At 60.1% G+C, this 19816-nt stretch overlaps 1 protein-coding gene and 1 long non-coding RNA gene across 8 annotated transcripts; one reads left to right on the top strand and one right to left on the bottom strand.

The window, feature by feature from the left end:
* Positions 1-5409: 5409 nt before the first annotated feature.
* GCGR (glucagon receptor) lies at positions 5410-13679 on the bottom strand. Of its 7 annotated transcripts, XM_074319652.1 has the most exons (15): positions 13549-13611; positions 12861-12995; positions 9336-9524; positions 9118-9220; positions 8226-8333; positions 8034-8155; positions 7844-7950; positions 7602-7758; positions 7354-7513; positions 7224-7284; positions 6890-6959; positions 6510-6598; positions 6295-6433; positions 6178-6219; positions 5410-5919 (listed from the first exon to the last, which is right to left on the bottom strand). In XM_074319652.1, the coding sequence occupies exons 3-15, from the start codon at positions 9393-9395 to the stop codon at positions 5692-5694; spliced, it is 1446 nt and encodes a 481-aa protein (XP_074175753.1). In that variant the 5' UTR covers positions 9396-9524; positions 12861-12995; positions 13549-13611; the 3' UTR covers positions 5410-5691. The 7 variants fall into 7 exon arrangements, with proteins under 7 accessions (XP_074175753.1, XP_074175752.1, XP_019591275.2 ...); XM_074319651.1 differs by lacking the exon at positions 12861-12995 and having other exon boundaries at positions 6510-6688; positions 13549-13679; XM_019735716.2 differs by lacking the exon at positions 12861-12995 and having other exon boundaries at positions 13549-13679.
* On the top strand, positions 10656-17872 carry LOC109449447 (uncharacterized). Its single transcript, XR_012491973.1, has 5 exons — positions 10656-10709; positions 12874-13161; positions 13460-13911; positions 16358-16730; positions 17412-17872. It is a non-coding gene; the product is annotated as an uncharacterized LOC109449447 (long non-coding RNA).
* Positions 17873-19816: the final 1944 nt, after the last annotated feature.

Genomic DNA, 19816 nt, shown 5'->3' with positions numbered 1-19816 from the left:
TCAGCCTCTTGGTGGTCTGTCGGCTCTGCACCCCTCCCGGCAGCTCGTACAGGGCTGGAACCCGAGGAGTCCAAGGTCACGCACAAGGCCCCTGAGCCCAGAAATTCCAGGGGGTGCTTGGCCTCTGGGGGCGGTAGGAGGTGGAGGTGGGGCCTCCTGGAGCAGAGAGGCTGGGGTGGTTCGTGTGGGCTCCTGGGGGGGGCCGTCCCTCTGAGCCCTGGATCCACCCAGAGAGACCTGAGTGCACTTGACCTTCAAACCTGGACAACCCTGGCCGGGCAGACCCAGACAAGCCAAATCAGAATTTATTTTGGGAACACCCTTTCCCAGAAGGGTATTTCAGGGCTTGAGTGGCCCACAGGTGGCTCTAGGAGGTATCTTCTGAGGGCTGGTTCCCAGGACCTGGGCACAGGAAGTACGGTTCATGTGATAAATAGCCACTGAGACTCGCTGCCAGTGGGCACTGGCTGGTGCGTGGCCCTGCGCCAAGTCCCTGTAACCCTGTGGCCTTGTTTGCTCCTTGGGGATCTGGGGGGCATTTTGCCAAGGGTTTCAGTGCCCTCTGGCTGGGTCTCCTGGGCTCTCTCTTCCCAGCCATTGTCAGGCTGGGAAGGAAGTATGGACCAGGGGTGGGCAGTGGTCAGCTAGGGTGCAGGGGGTGCTGCCAGAGGCTGAAGGGGCTCACTGGCACCTATCACACCCTCCAGCCAGTGTGACCTAGACCAAGGACGAGGCGGAGCAAGGGGCACAAACGACCCTACCCCCTGTGCTGCCCACGGCGGTTGGCTGGCAGCAGACCTGCAGGGGTGGTGGGGCGTGGCTGCACCTGTGACCTTGAGCAACTTACTGAGTCTGGAGCTTCAGTCTCCTCTGGTGGAGATGGGTACCTACGCCTTGGGTGGCTGCCCTGTGCTAGTGCCCGCTTCCCCTGCTGGTCACCTCAGGGATGCACCTGACCGCCCCATCTTGGCACAGTGAGCACATGCCTCTGGTGGCCGCAGTCATGGCCTTGCTGTGAGCCCTGGGGCATTGCACATGGCTGCCCTACCTCAGTTTCCCCTTCTGTAAAGTGAGGTGTGGGCTGCAGTGGTCCAAAGGCCTCGCCCCAAATGGGGTGCTGGGGCGGCACCTGGGGAATACCTGATTATTAAATATCTTGCTGCATTAGTTAAAAATGGACTTGATTTTGGCTCCAAGCTGCCTCTGGGCCCTTCCCCATCCTGTGGTGCTGAAGGTGGCAGTGGAGCACCAGCCTCTGCTCCCTCCAGCCACACTGAGCCCTGAATTCTGGGCTTCCCCTGCCCATAGCCACCCTCCCTGGCCTCACCCACCAGTGGTGGTGCCCCTGGGCCAGTACAACCCTGCCCCTGCCCGGGTGGGCCCACGGGACCCCCCTCATGGCCTTTTCACTCCCACTGTCTCTACCAACTTGGCTTTTCTGTGAAATGGAAGCCCTTGGCCTGGGGTCTTGCTGCCAGGAACACCTTTGAGATGGGGGTGTGGTTACCGCCACAGGCTGGAGGGTGGGTGAGGAGCTCTGCTGGGGGCTCGGGGTGGGGGACAGAGGGCATGGAGGGGAGTGCAGGGCTGGGGAGACGGGCCTAGTCCACAGAGGCAGTCGTCGGCCCCTGAGCCGGACCCTGCACGCATGCTGCCCCTTCCCCAGCGGGGTCCAGACGTCCCCTCGGTGTGGCCACAACAGGGGTGTCGGTGTCCCGGCAGGAGTAGGCATACGTGCAGGTTGGATGGTGACTGGGGGAAGGGTGGCTGATCCTGGTAGCTCAGCAGCTTGTGGAGGGAGGGGCAGGGGTCCTTGGCCCAGGCCACACTGCCACCTCCTAGTCCCAGGAGACAGGGCTGCCCGGTCATGAGTGGCTGGAGATGGTGCCCTGCCCCTCATACAGTGAGGGCAGCGGGGGTGAGGCGAGCGCCCTGGTGGGACCCCCACACTGAACTCCAGTGCGCGCACATCACTGCTTCCATTCAGGGTGACAGCTCCGTGGGCAGGGCTTGTTAACCTGACATTACAGAGGACACGGTGATCTCCTGTGAGACCGGCCTTGTTCTGATTTTTTAGCTTTGATTTTTATCAAAATTCTCAAGCAGTAAATGCTGAGCACGTGTTCTGAGCTTGCTCAGTGACCCGCCCCCTCCCCCCGCAGCATTGAACGCCCAGCCACACGCCCCTGGCGGCTGAAGCCGCGTCGGGCCGGCTGACAGACCAGGTGGAAAGGCAGTGCAGCCACGACTCCTTCACGCCCTCCAGTCCCTTCTCACTCGTCTGTCTTGTCTTGTAGACCCCCACACGGTGGCGGTGGCGTAGCTCCCCACTTCTGTACTTGGCTGTGGCCTCCCGTAGGGTTAAGAGGCCCCTCCGTGCCCTGCACTGCTGTGAGCCGGGTGAGGTGGAGGTGGGCTTTGTAGGAGGGGACCTGCGTGTGAGAGGACTGCCCAGCTATGCTGAGCACAGCAGCAGGCCCAGGGCAGAAACAGGGAGGCCTGTCCTTAGGAGGCCTGTCCCCCTCAGTGAATTGGAGGGGCAAGAAGCCGCAGAGAGGGTAAGGACCTCAACGTGGACGTGTGCAATTGGGGTGCTGAGTGGGAAGCCGAGGCTACAGCGTGGACTGCAAGGGCTACGGGCTGGACATACAGACCCGGAGTCCGCGGAACATCGATTCTTACAGGTTGCTAAGGAGGTGGAGGGTGGGGCCTGAGCCCCGGGCCCTGCAGGCAGGGAGAGGAGGAAGCAGGAAAAGGGACTGACCAGCGGAGGGCACTGTCCCAAAGAGCAGGTGCGACCTGGGTGGAGGGCTGCCAGTGCCCAGGAGACACCCGCAGCTCCCCGCTGCCCCTCACCTACAGGCAGTGGACGCTTTGGTTTGGGTTTCTAACCAGCACACAGGAACTGCCGTCCTCGATTTTCCCAGCCCCGCTGCATACGCGCTCTTCCCATCCCCAGCCTCCTGAGATAGTTCTCTTAACGTTGGTTACATCAGTGTTGGGTATTTACATTATGATGTCTATGTTTGTCTTCAGAGCGGAGCCATGTGGTCAATTGTGATTATTTTTCTTTTCTGCCCAACTTTTTGTTTTCCTTAGAGTTATTAATTGCCTTCCTTTTCATTTGCTGAGTTTTCCATGTACTAATACCAGTTGAGTCCTGAACTGTCCACCAGGACATGTAAGTCTCCTCTCAGTGTGTTCAGTCCCTTTGATCCCTTGAGGGTGTCCCTCCTGGAACCTTCCTCCAACTGGAGGTCCCCTGCCCTCAGTGACCCGCTCTGCCTGGCTCATAGCTGGCATCTGGGGGACACGCCATGACTCCTAGGTTGGATCTGCTCATCGGCACCCATGTTTTCCTCTTTCTTGGTCTCCACACTCATTTTAGTAGCACATGTGCGCACACACACATGCTGGGCAGTACCCATGTGTTCTTCTGTGGGAAGGGCCTGAGGTAAAGGGCGGGGTGGAGGTGGAAAGAAAATAGCTATGGGGGCTGGAGTTTATCTTCCTGGAGGGCGAGTGATGCTGTTTGATTCCTGGGCCCTGAGTCAGAAAGTGGGTCCCCAACACCCTCCACCCCCTTCAGGGCTGCCTGGTCAGAACCAATGCTTATTGGCTGGGTAAGTTCGGCCCCTGCCAGCCTTCCCCCTTCGCCCCTGACTTCACTGGCCTGCTCTAGTTCCCTTGGGGACAGGGACGGGGGTGAAGGAGGACAAGGGCAGAGGGAGACCGAATGGGGAGGGCTGTCAGGAGGCCCCTAGGTGAGTGGCACCCCCCCTCACCCCAAGGCAATCACTAACCCTGAGCTCAGCTGGCGTGAAGGAGAGCCAGCTTGTGCCCACACAGGCTTCCAGGCATCAAGGGCTGGCAGGGGCACTCCTGTGGGCAGGGGCTAGGAGGACAGTCAGGGCTGAGGGAGCCTAGGACAAGAGGTGGCCTGAAGCCTCAAGGTCAGGGGCCTCAGGCCTCCAGCTGCTGGCTGGCACTGCCCTCTGTCCTGCAGCACCCACTAATCAGTGACACAGGCCGTCCAGCTGGACCACAGGAGAGTCCGGTCTCCCTAACTAGCCTCCTGCACTCCCTGCCCTCCCCTAACCACTCCCTCCCGCCTGTGGTGGGGGTGGGGTGGGCGTGGCTGGCTTGGGTGAAGGCCCCCTCAGGAGGGCCTGTGCCTAACGGGTGAGTAATTTTATTTACCTTTCCTGAGAGGCCTCCTGCCCTCTCATTTGCTCCAATTAGCCGGGCTCTGCCTGAGCAGCTCCAGCCCACGTGGCCCGGGCTGTGGGCACCCCTCCCCCAGGACCCAGTGGTGGCCTTCCAACAGCTCTAAGAGCAGGGACACCTGGCTGGCCCCTCTGGCTGGAGCTCGCTCTCTGTTCCTGAGATCCCTCCTGCTTTGACAGCACCCCCTCCACACACTGCCTGCCGCAGGGGTGCTCTGCAGGGGCGAGCACAGCCGCACGTGGGCTCCTGCTCCTACACGCCTACACTCGCCTCCAGCCTCTACGTCTCACACACACACACACACACACACACACACACACACACACACACACTGGTGCCCCCATGGCACTCAGACCTCAGGCAACTGCCCCTCCCCCCAGTGTACCGCCTGGCTCTTCCTAGGTCCAACACTCAGCTTTCTTGGCGAGCATCAGCCCTCACTGCCCACCAAGCACGGTGCCCACCCACCACACGCTGGACAGCGTCCTCACTGCGCACAGCTGCCCGTTCACACGTCTGGTGCGGCCGGGATGGGAGTGGGTTAGGCCTCTCTGCCAAGTGTTCATGGCGCTGTGCAGAGGCCTTGGGGGAACTGTGCCTCCTTCACTTGGACCAGTTCCATCCGGAGCTCCATTTCTCCCTGCTGCAGTCTGTTGTGTGGCCTGCGAACTTCTCAGTGGCTAGAGCCAGGATGAAGCAGAGGCCAGCAGAGGACATCCACTTCTGGACTGTCCAGGCCCTTGCTGGGCCTGAGTTCCACCCGCCTGCAGCTCCAGCGGAGAGCTAGGGCTGTTCATGTGGGGTTGGAGTGATGCTGGTGGCCCCCCTCGGCCATCACCCCCCTTTCATGTCCCTCTGCTAGCCAGTGGTGACCTTCTTGGGGTTGAGGGCCAAAGCTAATGGGGGACTGTCCACTCTGGCCTGGTGTGGGGGTGGGCCCCCCGACCCGGGATGGGAGGATGGCTAGAACCTGCGTCAGTGGGGACATGGAGGGGCACAGCCAACCACCACTCACTTGGAGCCCTCAGGGGTCCCAGCTCTAATTCATCTGTAAAATGGCGGCTCCCAGGGGGAGTGTACCCGCTCAGGGCCCCATTGCAGCTTCTCCCTTCTCACTCTCACGGGGAGCCCTGGGCCCAGCCCCCCTCTCCCCCAGCCCCATCCCCAGGGTGGGCCCAGTGGTCACTGCGCCAGCTCTTTATTATTGGAGGACATGCATTTCCTCCCACACTGGGGACACAGACACATGGGGACACAGGCATGCATTCACAGAACAGCTTCCCCACACAGCAGGTGTGAAGTGGGGAGCTCTGCCCCTCAGATCACAGCATGGGGGGACGTGAGGACGGTAGGGCCATGGTCGCACTCCCATCCCTCCAGGTTCTTTGGAGGCATTAGTTGTGGATTGTCCAGCGGTGTCCTCTCTCGGCTCCTGAGTCCAGCCCCACCAGGGGCTCCAGGGCTTCAGAAGGGGCACTCAGCCAATCCAGGGAGATCGCCAGATATGTGGGTCTCTGCCAAGGGGTCCTGGCTGGCCCCATTGCTGCCACTGCCCCTGGAGAGCAGCAGCTTCTCGCTGGGGGGCCCATCAGTGGGCTGGGCCGAGGCCATGTGGCTGCTGACATGGCGTCCTGCCTGCAGCTCCTTGCCCATGCGCCACCGGTGCCAGGACCGCCGCAGCTCCGCCTGCACCTGGGACAGCTAGCAGGTTGGGCCCGTCCCAGCCCCCAGGATCCCCAACCTCCCAGCCTTGAAGGGCCACATGGCGCTCTGGACACGGAGCAAGGTGGGCTGTCACCTGAAGCCCTAGGGTTTGTGGATGGCTGGCAACCCCCTTCACTGCGCTCCCCGAGGATGAGGACGAGGACGAGGCTGAGGCCGACCTGTCTCCAGTGGCCTGCACTCTGCTCTGACCCCCACCCCGGGGCTGATCCCAGACCTCCCACCTACCTCCTTGTTGAGGAAACAGTAGAGGACAGCCACCAGCAGGCCCTAGAGAGAGGGGGCGGTCAGGGCAGCCCCAAGGAGGGGAGGGGAGGGGAGGGGGTGGGTGGGTGGGGCAGGCACCTGGAAGGAGCTGAGGAAGAGGTCAAAGAAGAGCTTGGCGGAGCGCAGGGTGCCCTGGGCATGCTCGTCAGTCACAAAGGCAAACACCACCTCGTGGACCCCCAGCAGGGGGATGAGGGTCAGCGTGGACTTGGCCAGCCTGTGGGTGCGGAGGCTGAGCCACAGGCCGTGGCGTCCCCCCGCCACCCCACCCCGGCCCCACTGCGCGCACCCACCGGAATTTGTAGTCAGTAGAGCGCATCTGGTGGGCTCGCAGTTTGGTCATGAGGATGTGAAGGACACGGATGAAAATGAAGACGTTGATCTGTACGTGGAAGGCACAGCTCAGGGCCGCCCCTGGCCTCACTGTCTCCTGCACACGGGCTTTGCCGTCACATGCGGCCTGGCTCACGCCCTGTGGTGGACACCCAGCCAGGGGTGGGCAGCCGGGCCCAGGCCAGGGCGCCGGCCGCTGTCCTAGCTGACTACAGGGCCCTGCCTCCCTGTCTGCCCAGGCAGGGTGCTGTCTGTCACCCCCACCAGGAAGGGGGCTGGGGGCTGACCCACCAGCCCTGCACCCCTTCCTGTGGGGCCAGCAGGTGCCTCATCTCCTCACCAGGATGGCCAGGAAGACGGGGAAGCGCAGTATCCACCAGAAGCCCATGTTGTCATTGCTGGTCCAGCACCTGCAGGGTGGGGCCGGCTCACGTCCTGGCAGCCCCCCAGGCCCCCGCCCCCGATTCCCTGGGGGTCTAATTAGTGGCTTGAGAGAGAAAGGGAGATGGTCACTAATGACTCCCATCCCGGGCACCAGGTTTGCTTACGCCCATCAGGGCCTCTGGCCAGAGACCCTGGTGCAGCCCCGCCCAGGGCTGCACAGCCACTCCCCACGGACCCTGCCCAGCACCAGGACAGGGGGCCGGGCCCATCCGCGGGTCACTTATACTCACTGAATGTTCTCAAACAGACACTTGACCACGGCCCAGGGGATGACAAACAGCATGGGGGCGCCTGCAGGGGGTGGCAGCTGTGGTCTCCAGGCTCCCACCAGCCTGCCCCCCACTGTGCCAGTTCACTCACCCCAGCCAATGCCCAGGTAGAGCGTGAAGAAACTCCTCTCAGGGAAGGTGGCGAGCCCCAGCAGGCTGTGCAGGTATACGCCCTCCACCAGCAGCCAGCAGTAGTTGGCCACGACGCCATACTGCATGAACACCGCGGCCACCCGGCAGCCAGCCACCGCCTGGCCACAAGCGGCGTGAATGAGTGAGCGAGCTGGGGTCACACAGCCAGCCACCTGCCGCCCGGGTGGGGCCAGTCTGGGTGCTCACCCCGTCACTCAGCCAGACGCTTACACCCAGGTCATCGCCAATCTTCTGGCTGTAGCGGGTCTTGAGCAGCGTGTCAATGACCAGCACGGAGCAGGCCTTCAGCACGAAGGACGCGAACAGGTTCGCATGGATGTAGTTTCGGGTGCAGTGCAGCTTGCTGTGGGAACAGTGAGTCAGTGCCCGCCTGCCCACCCACAGCCTTGACCGCTCGGCCCCCATCCTGTGCTGGGCGGGGCTCATACCTGAGGCCCAGCAGGATGGCCAGCGCCAGGAGCAGGGCCCCCAGGGACAGGCAGTACCCCACCGTGTACATAACCTGGAAGCTGCTGTACATCTTGGCCACCTCCTTCTGCAAAGTGCAGCAGCCAGTCAGGCTGGGGGGGGTCGCCTCCCCCGCTCCCACCAGCCCTACTGCACCCGCCGCTGGCTGACCTGGACCTCAATCTCGTCGTCGTCCATCTGGCACTGGGAGGCATTTCTCCACGACTGCCCTTGGGGCCCACGCACCCACTGCCCATCGGGCCCGCACCTCTTGTAGACGAAGCGGTGCTGCACTAGGGGGGCAGGCTGCAGTCAGCGCCCCCCTGCGTTGGCTCCCCACCCCCTACACCCCGCTGCAGTTACCTTTATGGTACCAGGGCAGGTACCAGGGGCAAGAGATGCTGGCTGTGGTGTTGGGGGCGGTGTCTGGCCAGCAGGAATACTTGTCGAAGGTCCTATTACAGACCAGCTCTGCAGAGGCAGGGGCAGGGGCAGGGTCGGGGCTCCTCAGCCGTGCTGCGCAGCCCTTCTCACCCCCTCTCAGAAGCCCCCTGAGCATTGTCCTCTGCTCCCCAGGATTAGCTCCCCCCAGGTCTCTCCGACCATCCTGCCTGCCCTGGACGACCGACCCCCTCCTGCCCAGCCTGGTCCTGAGCTCCAGCTCCGCCCAGCTACCCCACCTTAGACACATCGGGTCTACACCTTGCCCCAAACCTACCCGGGTCCCCCTTCTTCCCAGTACCCTTCTTGCAGCACCTCCCTCTCTGGGAGCTGAACCTCAATTCTGTTGGCACCCTTCCTGAGCCGAGCACCAATTCTGTGACTCACATGCCTGCTCCCCTCTGCCCTGTGCAGGATGCCCCTGCATGGACAGTGGCTCAGCCTCCTAGGCAGCTCCTTCTGCCTCAGTCTCTCATTGCCCCCCAGTGACCTGCCTGAGGCCGCCGCATGGTGGCCCATCTTCCTCCCGCCTCAGACTTTGTGTGGTCCACCCATCCCTCTCAACAGCCTTCCCACACATACTACGCACTGGGTTTGAGCTCTGTGGGGGCAAAGATGGTGTCTCTGGGCCTGACATGGGGGCAACCAGCAGTACGGGAGGGCACGAAGCACCCCAGTTCTACCATTTCTTTTATTTCCTGGTTGGGTGGCCTTGGGTAAGTCACTGGCCTCTCCGTGACTCAGTTTCCTCACCTGTAAATGGGGTGGAGGGCTGAGAGCTTAGGAAATGGACTCGGGCAGAAGGGGGGCTCACCAGTGGGAGGGGGCAGCAGGCTCAGGTTGTGGAAACACTGGTCACCGTAGAGCTTCCACTTCTCAAACAGGAAGTCCATCACCTGAGCGGAGGGGGTCTCTGGCTGGGGCACACGGAGGGGCAGGCAGGAGCTCCGGTCAGTGCAAGGGGCAGGTGGCAGGTGGCAGGTGGCAGGTGGGAGCAGGGGAGGGTGCCAGGCGGGGCTGGCCATGGCGTACCTGGAAAGCCAGCAGCAACAGCAGCAGGAGGGGAGGGCGGTGTGGCCAGCTGGGGGGCATGCCTCTGGGTTGCCGCCCCCCACATCTGGCTGGGGCTGCACGGCTGGGGCAAAGGGGTTGTCTTCGTGGGCACACACGCTCCTCTTGGGGCTGCCAAGTGTTCGAGCAGCAGGGCCCGGGCAAGGACCTCTAGGAGTGGGGAGACGCCGCTGGGCTCTGCCGTGGCCAGTGGGTGTCCTGCTCCCCTAAAACTATCCCCCTGAGCCTCTGGGTCCTACTGGTGATGTGGGAACTGGAACAGAAGTGGTTGCTCTTTGCCAGTAGGTCCAACCCGGCACCCTGGACGCTGCACTGCCTCCCCTGTGAGGAGCGGGGTTCCCACAGTCTGCAGCTGTCTGTTTGGCAGTTCTGACAGCACCCTCCCCTCTGAGCTGGTGGCAGTCACCATTCTGCCTGGTCCCAAAGCTGTCGGGGGTGGGGGGAGCAGCGTCCCCAGCTGCCCACCTCCTCCCTTCAGCCCTTGTGAGCCCCACCTATTCTTAGTCCCTGGGAAAGTCAGCTTGCCGAGCCAGGCCAGGGCCTGGGCCATCTATCACTTGGCCCCAGTGCTGTGATTATTGCAGTGGCCCCAGGCTACTCCCAGCCTTGCCAGGGTCCAGGAGCGCCAGGCATATGCTCAGGGTGGTCGCTGTCACACGTTTGCCCCCTTTCCCAGGACTGAGGTGTCTAGGTGCCCCCCTGTGCCCCACCCAAAGCTCAAGCTAGGCTTCCTGGGTCCCGTGGGGGCACAGTGTGCAGGCAGTTTGCACCACATTCCTTCGAGATTAGCACTGCTGCTGCTGGGCCCAGACGGGGACCCCTGCCCTTGTGGTGTCTGCAGGGAGGGGGGGCAGTGGTGCCTGGTCCTGGGCTGGAGACTGTCTGAGCTGGAGCTCTGGGGCAGCAGCGGCCCCATAAATCCTTTCATTGCTTCCAGAGCCAGTCTTTCGCTGTGACTGAATTCCCTAGGGGCATCAGGGAGGGGCTTCCCTTGGGGCCTGGGTGCAGGGTTCCCTAGGGCTATGGATGGGCCCTTCTCTGGGCACCCTGGCACAGAGCGAGCAAGTGATGGACAGATGGATGGATAGAGGGCAGGGCCTGGGAGAAGCCAGGGAGAGGTAGGGAGGGGTACAAGCTACAGCTGAAGGTGAAGGGTGTCAGGACACCCCAGATTTCTCCCCCACCCATCAGTCCCGCCGGGTCGGTCCTCATGGGGCCAGGTCAACCAGGGGCTTCCCTGAGATTCTCCCCTCACCCCTAACGGAACTCTGACATGCCACCATGAAGGCTGAGCTGAGTGACCCAGGGCTGACCCTGGCCCTTGGGCCTGGCAAGGCAAGCCCAGCAGCAGTGACTGGTCGGTCCCCAGCCCCTGAACCAGGCGAGGAGTCAGGCTTAGGGCCACAGACTGGAGGGCGCTCTCAGTGGAGAAGGCGGCAGGCAGGTGGAAGATGAGAGGCAGCCCTGGGGTCACCCAAGGGGCTTTATCTCCTCATTCTGATCAGACAGCCCCTCTGCTGCCCTGCCCCCCACCCACCTGGGCCACTGGCTCCGTGGGTATGGAGCAGCCAGGAGCAGACCTGTCCTCTGCTTGTTGTACCCTGTTGCTGGTGGAGGAGGGGAGGTGGTGGGTAGGCTCAGGGGTGGGTGGCCTAAGTAAGCTAGAGGCTCTGGGGACAGGGGAGGGGGAGAGTGACAAAGGCTGGCTGGGGCGGGGTGGACAGTGAAGACAGAAACGGGACACGGAGGAAGGACACTGGCCGATAAGTTGTTCCCTGTCCTGAGGCCCTACGGAGGGAGGGGGGCTGCTGGGTGGCCAGGAGTTCCGCTAAATACTGACAGCTGTTGACAACCCAGCTGGGGCATGGCGGCCAGGGCAAGTCTGCTGTGTCTCAAGTGCCTGTCACACAGCTGGGAGCTTACCTCGCCAACCTGGCAGGGCTGTTCGGAGAACTTAGTGAGGGGGTGTGTGGGGAAAGGATGAGGGGGCCACACCGGGCTGCTCCAGGTGGGGGTCTGTATTCTGGGGACCCCAGAGAGAGGGAGAGAGGGATGCATAGCCCTGGGGCCCCTCCTTCCCTGCCCCGCCCAGGCCATTCTCTGTGGCAGCCAGGGCAGGGGAGTGAGGGGGCTTTCCACACCCCCCACGCCCACCCCTGATCTGGAGGGTGGTGTTAGGAATCAGCGCCCACGGATCACAGGCTGTGTACCCCAGCTCAAGGCACCCCTAGCCCCAGGTCCCTAGGGGTCAGGGTCTCCACACCCCCAAATACAAACGGCTGCAGATGTCCCCCTTCAGGTGTCTGGTGGAAACAGGAGAAGGGCAGTGTGGGTGAGTCCTCAGTCCCTTTTGGGGGAATGTGGGCAAGGAGATTTCTAGACACTTCTCTGAATAGGAGTGGGCGTGTAGAGTGACTTCCAGCTGTGCAAGACTGAGGTTCTGGATGGAATCCCTGCCCTGGACACCCAAGTATGAGACTGGCTCCATAGGACAGGGCGACTGCGGTACCCAGTTCTGGTCCTGGGACCAAGGGCTAATAGTTTAACGTCTCAGAGTCTTAGTTTCCCCACTTGTAAAGTGGGGATGCCTGCCTCCTCATCACCGAGGAGTGAGTCCTGCCACCTGAAGGGCAGGACGGAGTAACTGAGTATTATATCCGGGCCCCCTCCTTGCCATGGGGACATTGAAACCCGGGCAGCCTGTCAGCCCTGGGAATAAGGATTTGTTGGATGAATGAGAGGGCTGAACCAGGGATGGTTAGGCAGCAGAGGCATGGGTGCCGCTCTGAGGCTCTGTGTTCCACCTCATTATCCTCCCAGCCTGAGCCGGTGGGGAGGGGGATGGCTGGCCAGGGACCAACACTTCTCCCTTCAGGGACCAGGTGACCGAGCTCCCTCTCAGGCCCTGGGCTGTGGCTGCACAAATGTCAGCCCAGGACTACAGCCCTGGGAGAGGGCTCAAGTGGACAGAGGCAGGGGGTTCTCTAAGGGCGGGCCTGCCCCCAGTCCCCAGCTCACCCTTCTCCCCTCTTTCCCAGCCCCCATCCCTCCCCCATGGATTCACCCCACCTGCCCCACCATCTGCTGGGCTGGCTTGTGCCCTGCCCATGCCTGGCAGAAGGCACCACTCCTGGGTGCTCAAGCTTGGCCAGCGTCCCACCAGTTTCCACTGGGGATGTCTGAGGGACTCCCAGACCTACAGCTAGGGGAGGGCCCCCTAGGATGGGTGGATGGCCCATCAGCCAGGAAAGGCAGTTGTGGTCACCCCAGCTGGCGGCAGGATCCTAATGGGTGGGATTCCCCGCCTCTGAGGTGGACGAGGTGGGGGTGTTTTTGTGCAACCAGAGCAAGTGGTGAAAGGTCATGGGCCGGGGTGGATCAGGGGGCACAGGCTGTTGACAAAGCCTGATTCCGGCGTCCTTCACCCCCCCACCCGTGGGGGTGGGGCGGGCCTGGATGCAGGCCAGGGCAGAACTCCCCACCAACCCTTATTTCTCAGCGCAGAGGACTGAAAACAGCTCGGGCTGGTCCTCAGTCCTCGGTGGATGTGGGCGCCCAGGTGTCAGGAGGCAGTGGGTTCGGGAGGCAGAAACCCGTGGCGGAGAAGCGCGAGTGGGGCCGCTGGGGCAACCGGAGCAGGGCAGGGAGGGTCAAAGTGACAAATGTGGGCCCCGCGGAAGAACGGACTGGGCAGGGTCTGACGTCCCTGGGCCCCTCCCGCGGAATTGGGCGATTTCTGGGGGCTTCTGGGGAGCAGGCGCCCGCCCCAGGGGGGAGGCGGGGCTGCGTAGGACCCCGCGCCTTGGGGGGTGTCTCCACCGAGCTGCGTGCGAGCCCATGGGGGGAGGGGCAGACAGGGGTGCCGGAGGGAGGAGTCGGGAGCCGAGTGGGGCAAAAGGACCGAGCGCCTGGCAGCCACCGACACCCCCGCCCCGGGCCGCGCTCCCCGGGGAGGAGAGGACCCCCCCAGCCCACCCGACCGTCCGAGGTGGACAGGCGCATCCCGGGGTTCGGAATGGACGTGTCCGACGGGGGTGAGGACGGCGACCTCAAGATAGCCCGGCCCACGACTGGGGTCCCCGCAGGACAGTTCCGCGCTCCCCATTCTGCGGGCCCCTGGCCCGGCCAGGGTGGGCCCCGGGAACGTCCCCTCGGGCCGGGCCCCAGTGCTCACCGCGCCGTTCAGGTCCGGCTCCGCGCTCCCTGCCGGCTCAGCGCCCGCGCCCCGCGCCAGCCGCGCGCAAACTTTCCGGCGGCGACGCTGGGTGGCGGTGGCGGCAGCGGCGGCGGAGGGGGAGGGGGCGGGGGCGGGAGCGGCGCGGGGGCGGAGGGGGGAGCTGCAGGCGAGGGTCCGCGCCCGCGTCCCAGTTCTTTCGACGCGCCGCGGCGACAACGGCGACGCCCGCACTCCTCCCCGCGGGGCTCCACTTCAGATCCCCAACCTCAGACCTCGCTGTGCAGACCCCCACCCCTCCGATCCCGGCCGGCAGACGGCTGTCCCAGCCCGGCTGGAGCCGCGGGTGGACAGCGAGGGCGTGTGAGTCCGCGCCCCTCCTGTCTCCTTCCACCGCCCGGGGTTGCGTCGATTTGCTCGAAGGGCCTGCCCGCCACTTGCTCCCACCCCGATAGGCGGTGACGACTCCTTTCAGAGCCGCAGAGCGGGCTGCACTGAGGTGGGGGGCAGATCAGGTCTCCGGGCCCTGGTTGCCGCGAAGCCCCCTCCAGTGCCGCTCACCCAGCAACCCCAGTGACCCTGCCTCCCGCCCCAGCGGGCTGCCACCGCACCCCTGTCTCCACCGGTCCTTCACTGCTGATCTCGTTGCCAAATGGGGCGCCCTGCTCCTTCCACCCCTCCGTCCCAGACTTCCGCCCCCAGACACTCCTCCTTCCAGCTCTAAAGCCAGCATCCCAGCCCCTCTTCTGGGGCTTGTCCACTTCCTCACCTGCCATCACCCCCCACACACAGCAGTCCCTGCTCTGCGCCCAGTGACCTCAGGATGACCAACTCCATGGACACTTTGGGGCCTCATTTTCCCTGACCTTTCAGCATCCCAGGACACTGACGCTGATGCCCTCCTTCTAGAAAGCTCTGTGGCTGTGGCTTCCAGGGTGGCACTCCCCTCCTCTGTCCCTCACACAGCTATCAGGGTGCCACCCTGGTCTCCAGGTGTCCACTGCCACACTCCCAGGCCCCCACAGGAGCCTCTCCCCTGGGCTGCTCCCATCTCCTGGATACACCTCCTCTGCCCACCCACCTGCTGGACCCCTGGCACTGGTCCCGAGGTCACCAAATCCTGATGCTCCTGCATCTCTCTGGAATCCGTCTGGGCCTCCTCTGCACTGTCAGCCACCTCCCGGCTGCCTTCACCCTGGGGTGCCCTCCCTGGCCAGTGCATCAGCTCTTCTGTTAGATGCTGTGCTTTGTCTCTGGGGCCTTCTCCCCACTCTATTTCTATTTTAGGGGGACTCCACCCTCCATCCCCCAGAGCATAGCGGAAGCTGGTCTTGCCAGCCTGCAGGTAGCGGTGCATTAGCACACCTCTGTGCCCCGCCACCACTGAAGCCCCAGAGGGAAGGGTGCTCCTAGGGGTTGCCTGCCAGACTCCGGCGCTTACCAGTCCACCTGAAACCCTGCCCCCAGAACAGCCTTTCTGTTTTGGTTCAGGCATGGCCCAGTGGCCCTAAGGCAAAGGTCAGAGACAAAGCTCAGGAAGTTGCTCTGCCTGCAGAGGGGCTGCTTGTGCAAATTCAGGGTGCAGGTGCTGGGGGAGGGGAGCCCAAAGCCCCCAACCCCTCTCGTGCCCCTGAACCTCTCCTCCAGCTCTCCCCAGGTGGGGCACCCATGTGGGTGGGCACAGACCTGCATGAGTGCCTCCGGAAACTGTGCTCTCCAGCCTTTGCCCACGAGCGGGCAGCCTGGACCACGTCCAGGTCATGGTGACGACCAGGGCAGAAGCTGCCAGTTCTGCCTGGAGGTGGGTGGATCTGAGCAGCTGGGAGGGGTCGTCCCTGCCGGGAGATTTTCAGAGAGGTCCTGCCCTCTCTGGATCTTGTTCTCCTCAGGACGGTCCTTTAGGCCCAGCAGTCCAGGGTAAGCACTGGGTGGCCAGAGTTGGGTCCCAGAAGAAGAATAAATGTAGGTGCATGAAGTAGGGTTCCGGGGGGCAACAACTGAAATGTGTAGACACAGTAGGGAGCAGAAGGGGGAGGGAGAGGGAACAGATGGGGGTGGGACCCCCTTCCCTGGGTTGGGCCACATCTATTTACGTGACTGAATTCATAAGACATAAACAGAATGGGAACTGGGAATGAAGGGGGCTGGGCCTTCCCACGTAGCAGTCCGGGGGCCTGAGGACAGGGAAGGCGCCTGCCCTCTGCTGAGTCCCCAAGGATCCCAGTGGGGTGGCACACTGGAGGTGTGCTGGCTCTGTGCTCCAGCGCAGATAAGAACGGGGGAGCTGCCCTCTGCCTGCTTCTCTCCCAGGCCCAGAATGCAGTTCCGTCTGTGAGCACTGGGTTCGCTCAGGCTTTTGGCCAAGTGTCGTGGAGCTGGCACTGCCTACAAGGCCCAGCGTCCGCCTGGCCGCCGGGGGAGGACCGGACAGACACTCCACCTCATGTTCTGGGGGGGGGGGGGCAGACGATGATAAGTAGCAAGGAAAGGGGGGCCAGACTGGGCAGTGCTCGGCAGACACCGGGGGGCGGGGGACCCAGACAGTGTGTGACTGCAGACTGCAGCAAAGGAGGAAGATGGAAAAGAGATGGTGCCCCCCCCCCCCCACAGAGCCACTGCTGGCAATACAGCCTAATCTCTCCCAGGTCACCTTGTTGGGCCTTAATTCGTTAACTTTTGATACAGTTTTTATCCAGCTTTTCTCACCACAGCTCATAAGCATTTCACTGTATTAATAAGAAGTCCTGCAAACATCACTGTACTTGTCACTGAGTATTCAGCTGTGTGGGTCTGTCCTCACCGTTCACAGGCTGCAGGAATCTAAAACTGCAAGCCACACCCAGGTGATGGGGACCGAGCTGATCCTGGAGCCTCGCTCCTGGAGGCAAATGAAGAACCCAGGACACATTTGAGACACCAAGAGCCAGCAGAAAAGTGGACACCAGAGGAAAACAGACTGGCATAGAGAACAGAAGAAAACCTCAGAAACATGTTAAGCACGCGATGTCCTTAGAGGATAGCAGAAGACGAGGGACCCTCACAGCTAGCATGGGCACTTTAGGGGAACAAGAAAGAGCCCTGCAAATTAAAAGTACACTAGCTGCAATTTTCAAAATGTAGTAGGTGGCTGGAAGCATGGGTTGAGGAAGTCTCTCAGAAGATAGAGCAAAGTCCAAGAGAAGGTAAGAGGTGGTGGGGGCTCCATGTGGAAGGTCTAACCCTCAAGTGACAGGTTCCAAACAGGTAACAGAGAAGGAGGAGACACCACGAAGATATAACGGAAAGCACTTTCCAGAAGCCCCATCTCCCACAGGCCTGCCAAGCGCCCCACACAAAAGAACAGCAAACAGACAAATGAATTAAAAACCCCATGAGTTGCATCATCGTGAAATTTTTAAGTAATTAGAATGAACAGAAGATATTTTTAAGTTCTAGAAGAAACATAGGTCCCCCAGAAATGAGCTCGGATCGCAAGGGCATCTGGCCTGTCACCAGCAGCGTGCCACGTGTTCAGGGAGAGGTTTTCTTCCCTTCGATTCCCCCCTCAGGCACAGCAGCCTCCAGGGCACGCTGTCACATGTGTGCAAGGGAGAATAGGGCAGCACAGGCACCAGACACCAGTGGGTCCACCTCCCGCCCCTTGTCCTAAGCTCCCCAGCCTGGAACGCAGCTGGTCCTGAGATGTACTCTCCCGGGGAGAGACACACTGGAGTTTGAAGGCTTAGTACAAAAAGCAGGATATAAAATAGGTCACGAATCATTTGTGTGCTCATCACATGTTGAAATGATCCTATTTTCACCCTCCTGGGTTAAATAAAAGGTACTACTAACACGTATGTCGCCCTTTCCTTTTTGCTTTTTAGAATGCGGCGACAAGAAAATTTAAAATGACTGTGGCTCAGAGGTGTGCCTGCATGACATTCCTATTGGAAACGACAAGGAAGTGTGTAAAGAAAGAAATGCAGTCATTGAACCCGCGCTCCTTCCAAGAGCAACATTTCCACAATCAGGACGTGAACCTGGTGATCCCGGGAGCCAGACTGAAGGTCATGGTGCTCCTGGATGGATGGCAGGGCCCTTGGGCGGGACGACGGCCATCCCCGGTTGGGGTGCCAGGGGGTGGAGATATGCCAACAGTATAAATCGAGACTTTTATTCATTCCTTCAATGAACATCGATTGAGCACCTACTGTATGCCAGGCTCTGTTCCGGAAGTGGGAGACTGGAGAGAGAGGATGGCACGAACCCACCAAACCAGTGCATACTGTAGTGTCCGGTTCTGATTAGTGCCCTGAAGAAAAATAAAGCAGGGTAAAGAGACAGAGTGAAGACTGTGTCTCTTTTATATACTTTCTTTTAAAAATATGAAACATTTCAGACCAACAAAAGTATACAAAGTATCACTTGCTTTAAGAAATAAAACTTTAAAGCTGCATTTCAAGCGCTTATGCTCCCAGCCGGGGACGACCCCTGCCCCCAAGCTCCCACTGAATTGGATGCCTCTCAGTGTTGCCACACTTGCATTACAGGTGTGAACATAGAAACGGCGCATCACGGCAGGCGGCACGTGCTCGAGGGCTCAGGGTGTAATTTTCTGCAGGCAGCTAGCTCTGCTGCTTCTCGTGGTCGTCAGAGGGTCATTCATGTAGACCCAGGAGGTCCGTCCCACTCATCTGTCCCTGTGGCGCCATATCCCAGTGTGCACAAACCTGTTTTTTGCTCGCATCTCTGTTGGAGGACTTTGGTTTTCTTCCCTCACCCTCTGGCCTTCCTTTTTGGGCTGTGACAAGGAACATTCCTGGACTGGTCTCCCCAGCACACACGTGCCGCAGGGGTGGTGAACCGCTGTGTCCTCAGGCGGTGTGCACGTCTTCAAGTCTACTAGCTGTTGACAAATTGTTCTTTGAAGTGACTGTCAATTCACCGTCCCACCTGCAGGAGCAAGAGTTCTGGAACACCTCACCAACTGCAGTTTATTTTCAAATATGTGTAAGTATCAATTTCATAGCATGTCTTAAAAGTCAAGTTCACTGAGGCGTGATTTACACACAGAAGAATTTACCCTTGAGAAATGTACAGGCCAATGAGTTGTGACAAATTCTTAGTTGTGTACTAAGATAAAGAACGTTTTCAATACCCCCCAAATTCCCTCATGACCCCCTATAGTCAGTTGATCCTCTCCACCCCGCCCCCCCAGCCATCACTGACCTGATTGTCCCTATAGTGTTTTTTTTAAATTTTTATTGGGGAATATTGGGGAACAGTGTGTTTTCCCAGGACCAATCAGCTCCAAGTCAAGCCGTTGTTTCCCCTCTAGTTGTGGAGGGCGCAGCTCACTGGCCCATGTGGGAATCGGACCGGCGACCTTGGGTTATGAGCACTGCGCTCTAACCACTGAGCAAACTGACGGCCCTGTTCTTTTTAAAAAAATATTAGCTGTTCTAGTAAATGTGTTGTGGTATTTCATTGTGGTTTGAATTTACATTTCCCTGGTGACCCATGATGGTCAATATGTTCTCTGCCATCTGTGTGTCTCCTTTTATGAATCACCCGTTCAAATCTATTGCTTGTTTAAAAAAATTGGCTTTTTGGTTTTTTTAAATTACTGAGTTGAAAGAGTTCCTTATACGTTCTGGATACAAATCCTTCACCAGACATGTTTTGTAAATACGTTCTCCCTTTCGGTGGCTTGTTTTTCCAGTTTCTTAGCAGTTTTTCAGAAGTTTTCAATTTTGGTAAAGTTTAAAGATCAAACTTTTCTTTCCTGCTGCTCCACAAAAGCCTAATAAGTTTTTGATTGGATATCAATTTGGCGAGAAAGGACATATTCACAATGTGAGCCCTCCAATCCATGAGCAATCCTTAATTCCCCTCAATAATGCTCAGTAGTTTTTTGCACACAAACCTTAAATATTTTGTTAGATTTCTCCCTAAATATGTCAGGATTTTTAGTACCATAGTCAAGTCAATATAATTTTTTTAAATTTCCGTTTCCAGTTGTTCATTGCTAGTACATGGAAATACAATAGACTTTTTTGCATATTGACTTTGTATCCTACGTCCTTGCAACACTCATTAATTAGTTCTACTTGTGTTTGCAGATTCTTCGGGTTTTTTGATGAAGATGACCGCGTGGTCTGTGAAAAAGGACAGTTTTTCCTCCTTTACGATCTCTATGCCTTTCAGTAATGTTTGGGATCGAATCAGATGGGATGTGACCAACAGCACCATGTTCAGCGGAAGTGGCAAGGTCATGTCACCTCATTCC

This window comes from Rhinolophus sinicus, linkage group LG15 (assembly GCF_036562045.2).
Source record: "Rhinolophus sinicus isolate RSC01 linkage group LG15, ASM3656204v1, whole genome shotgun sequence".
Lineage (NCBI taxonomy): Eukaryota > Metazoa > Chordata > Mammalia > Chiroptera > Rhinolophidae > Rhinolophus > Rhinolophus sinicus.
The sequence above is the reverse complement of the archived record's forward strand: the minus strand, read 5'-3'. Positions and strand labels throughout refer to the sequence as shown.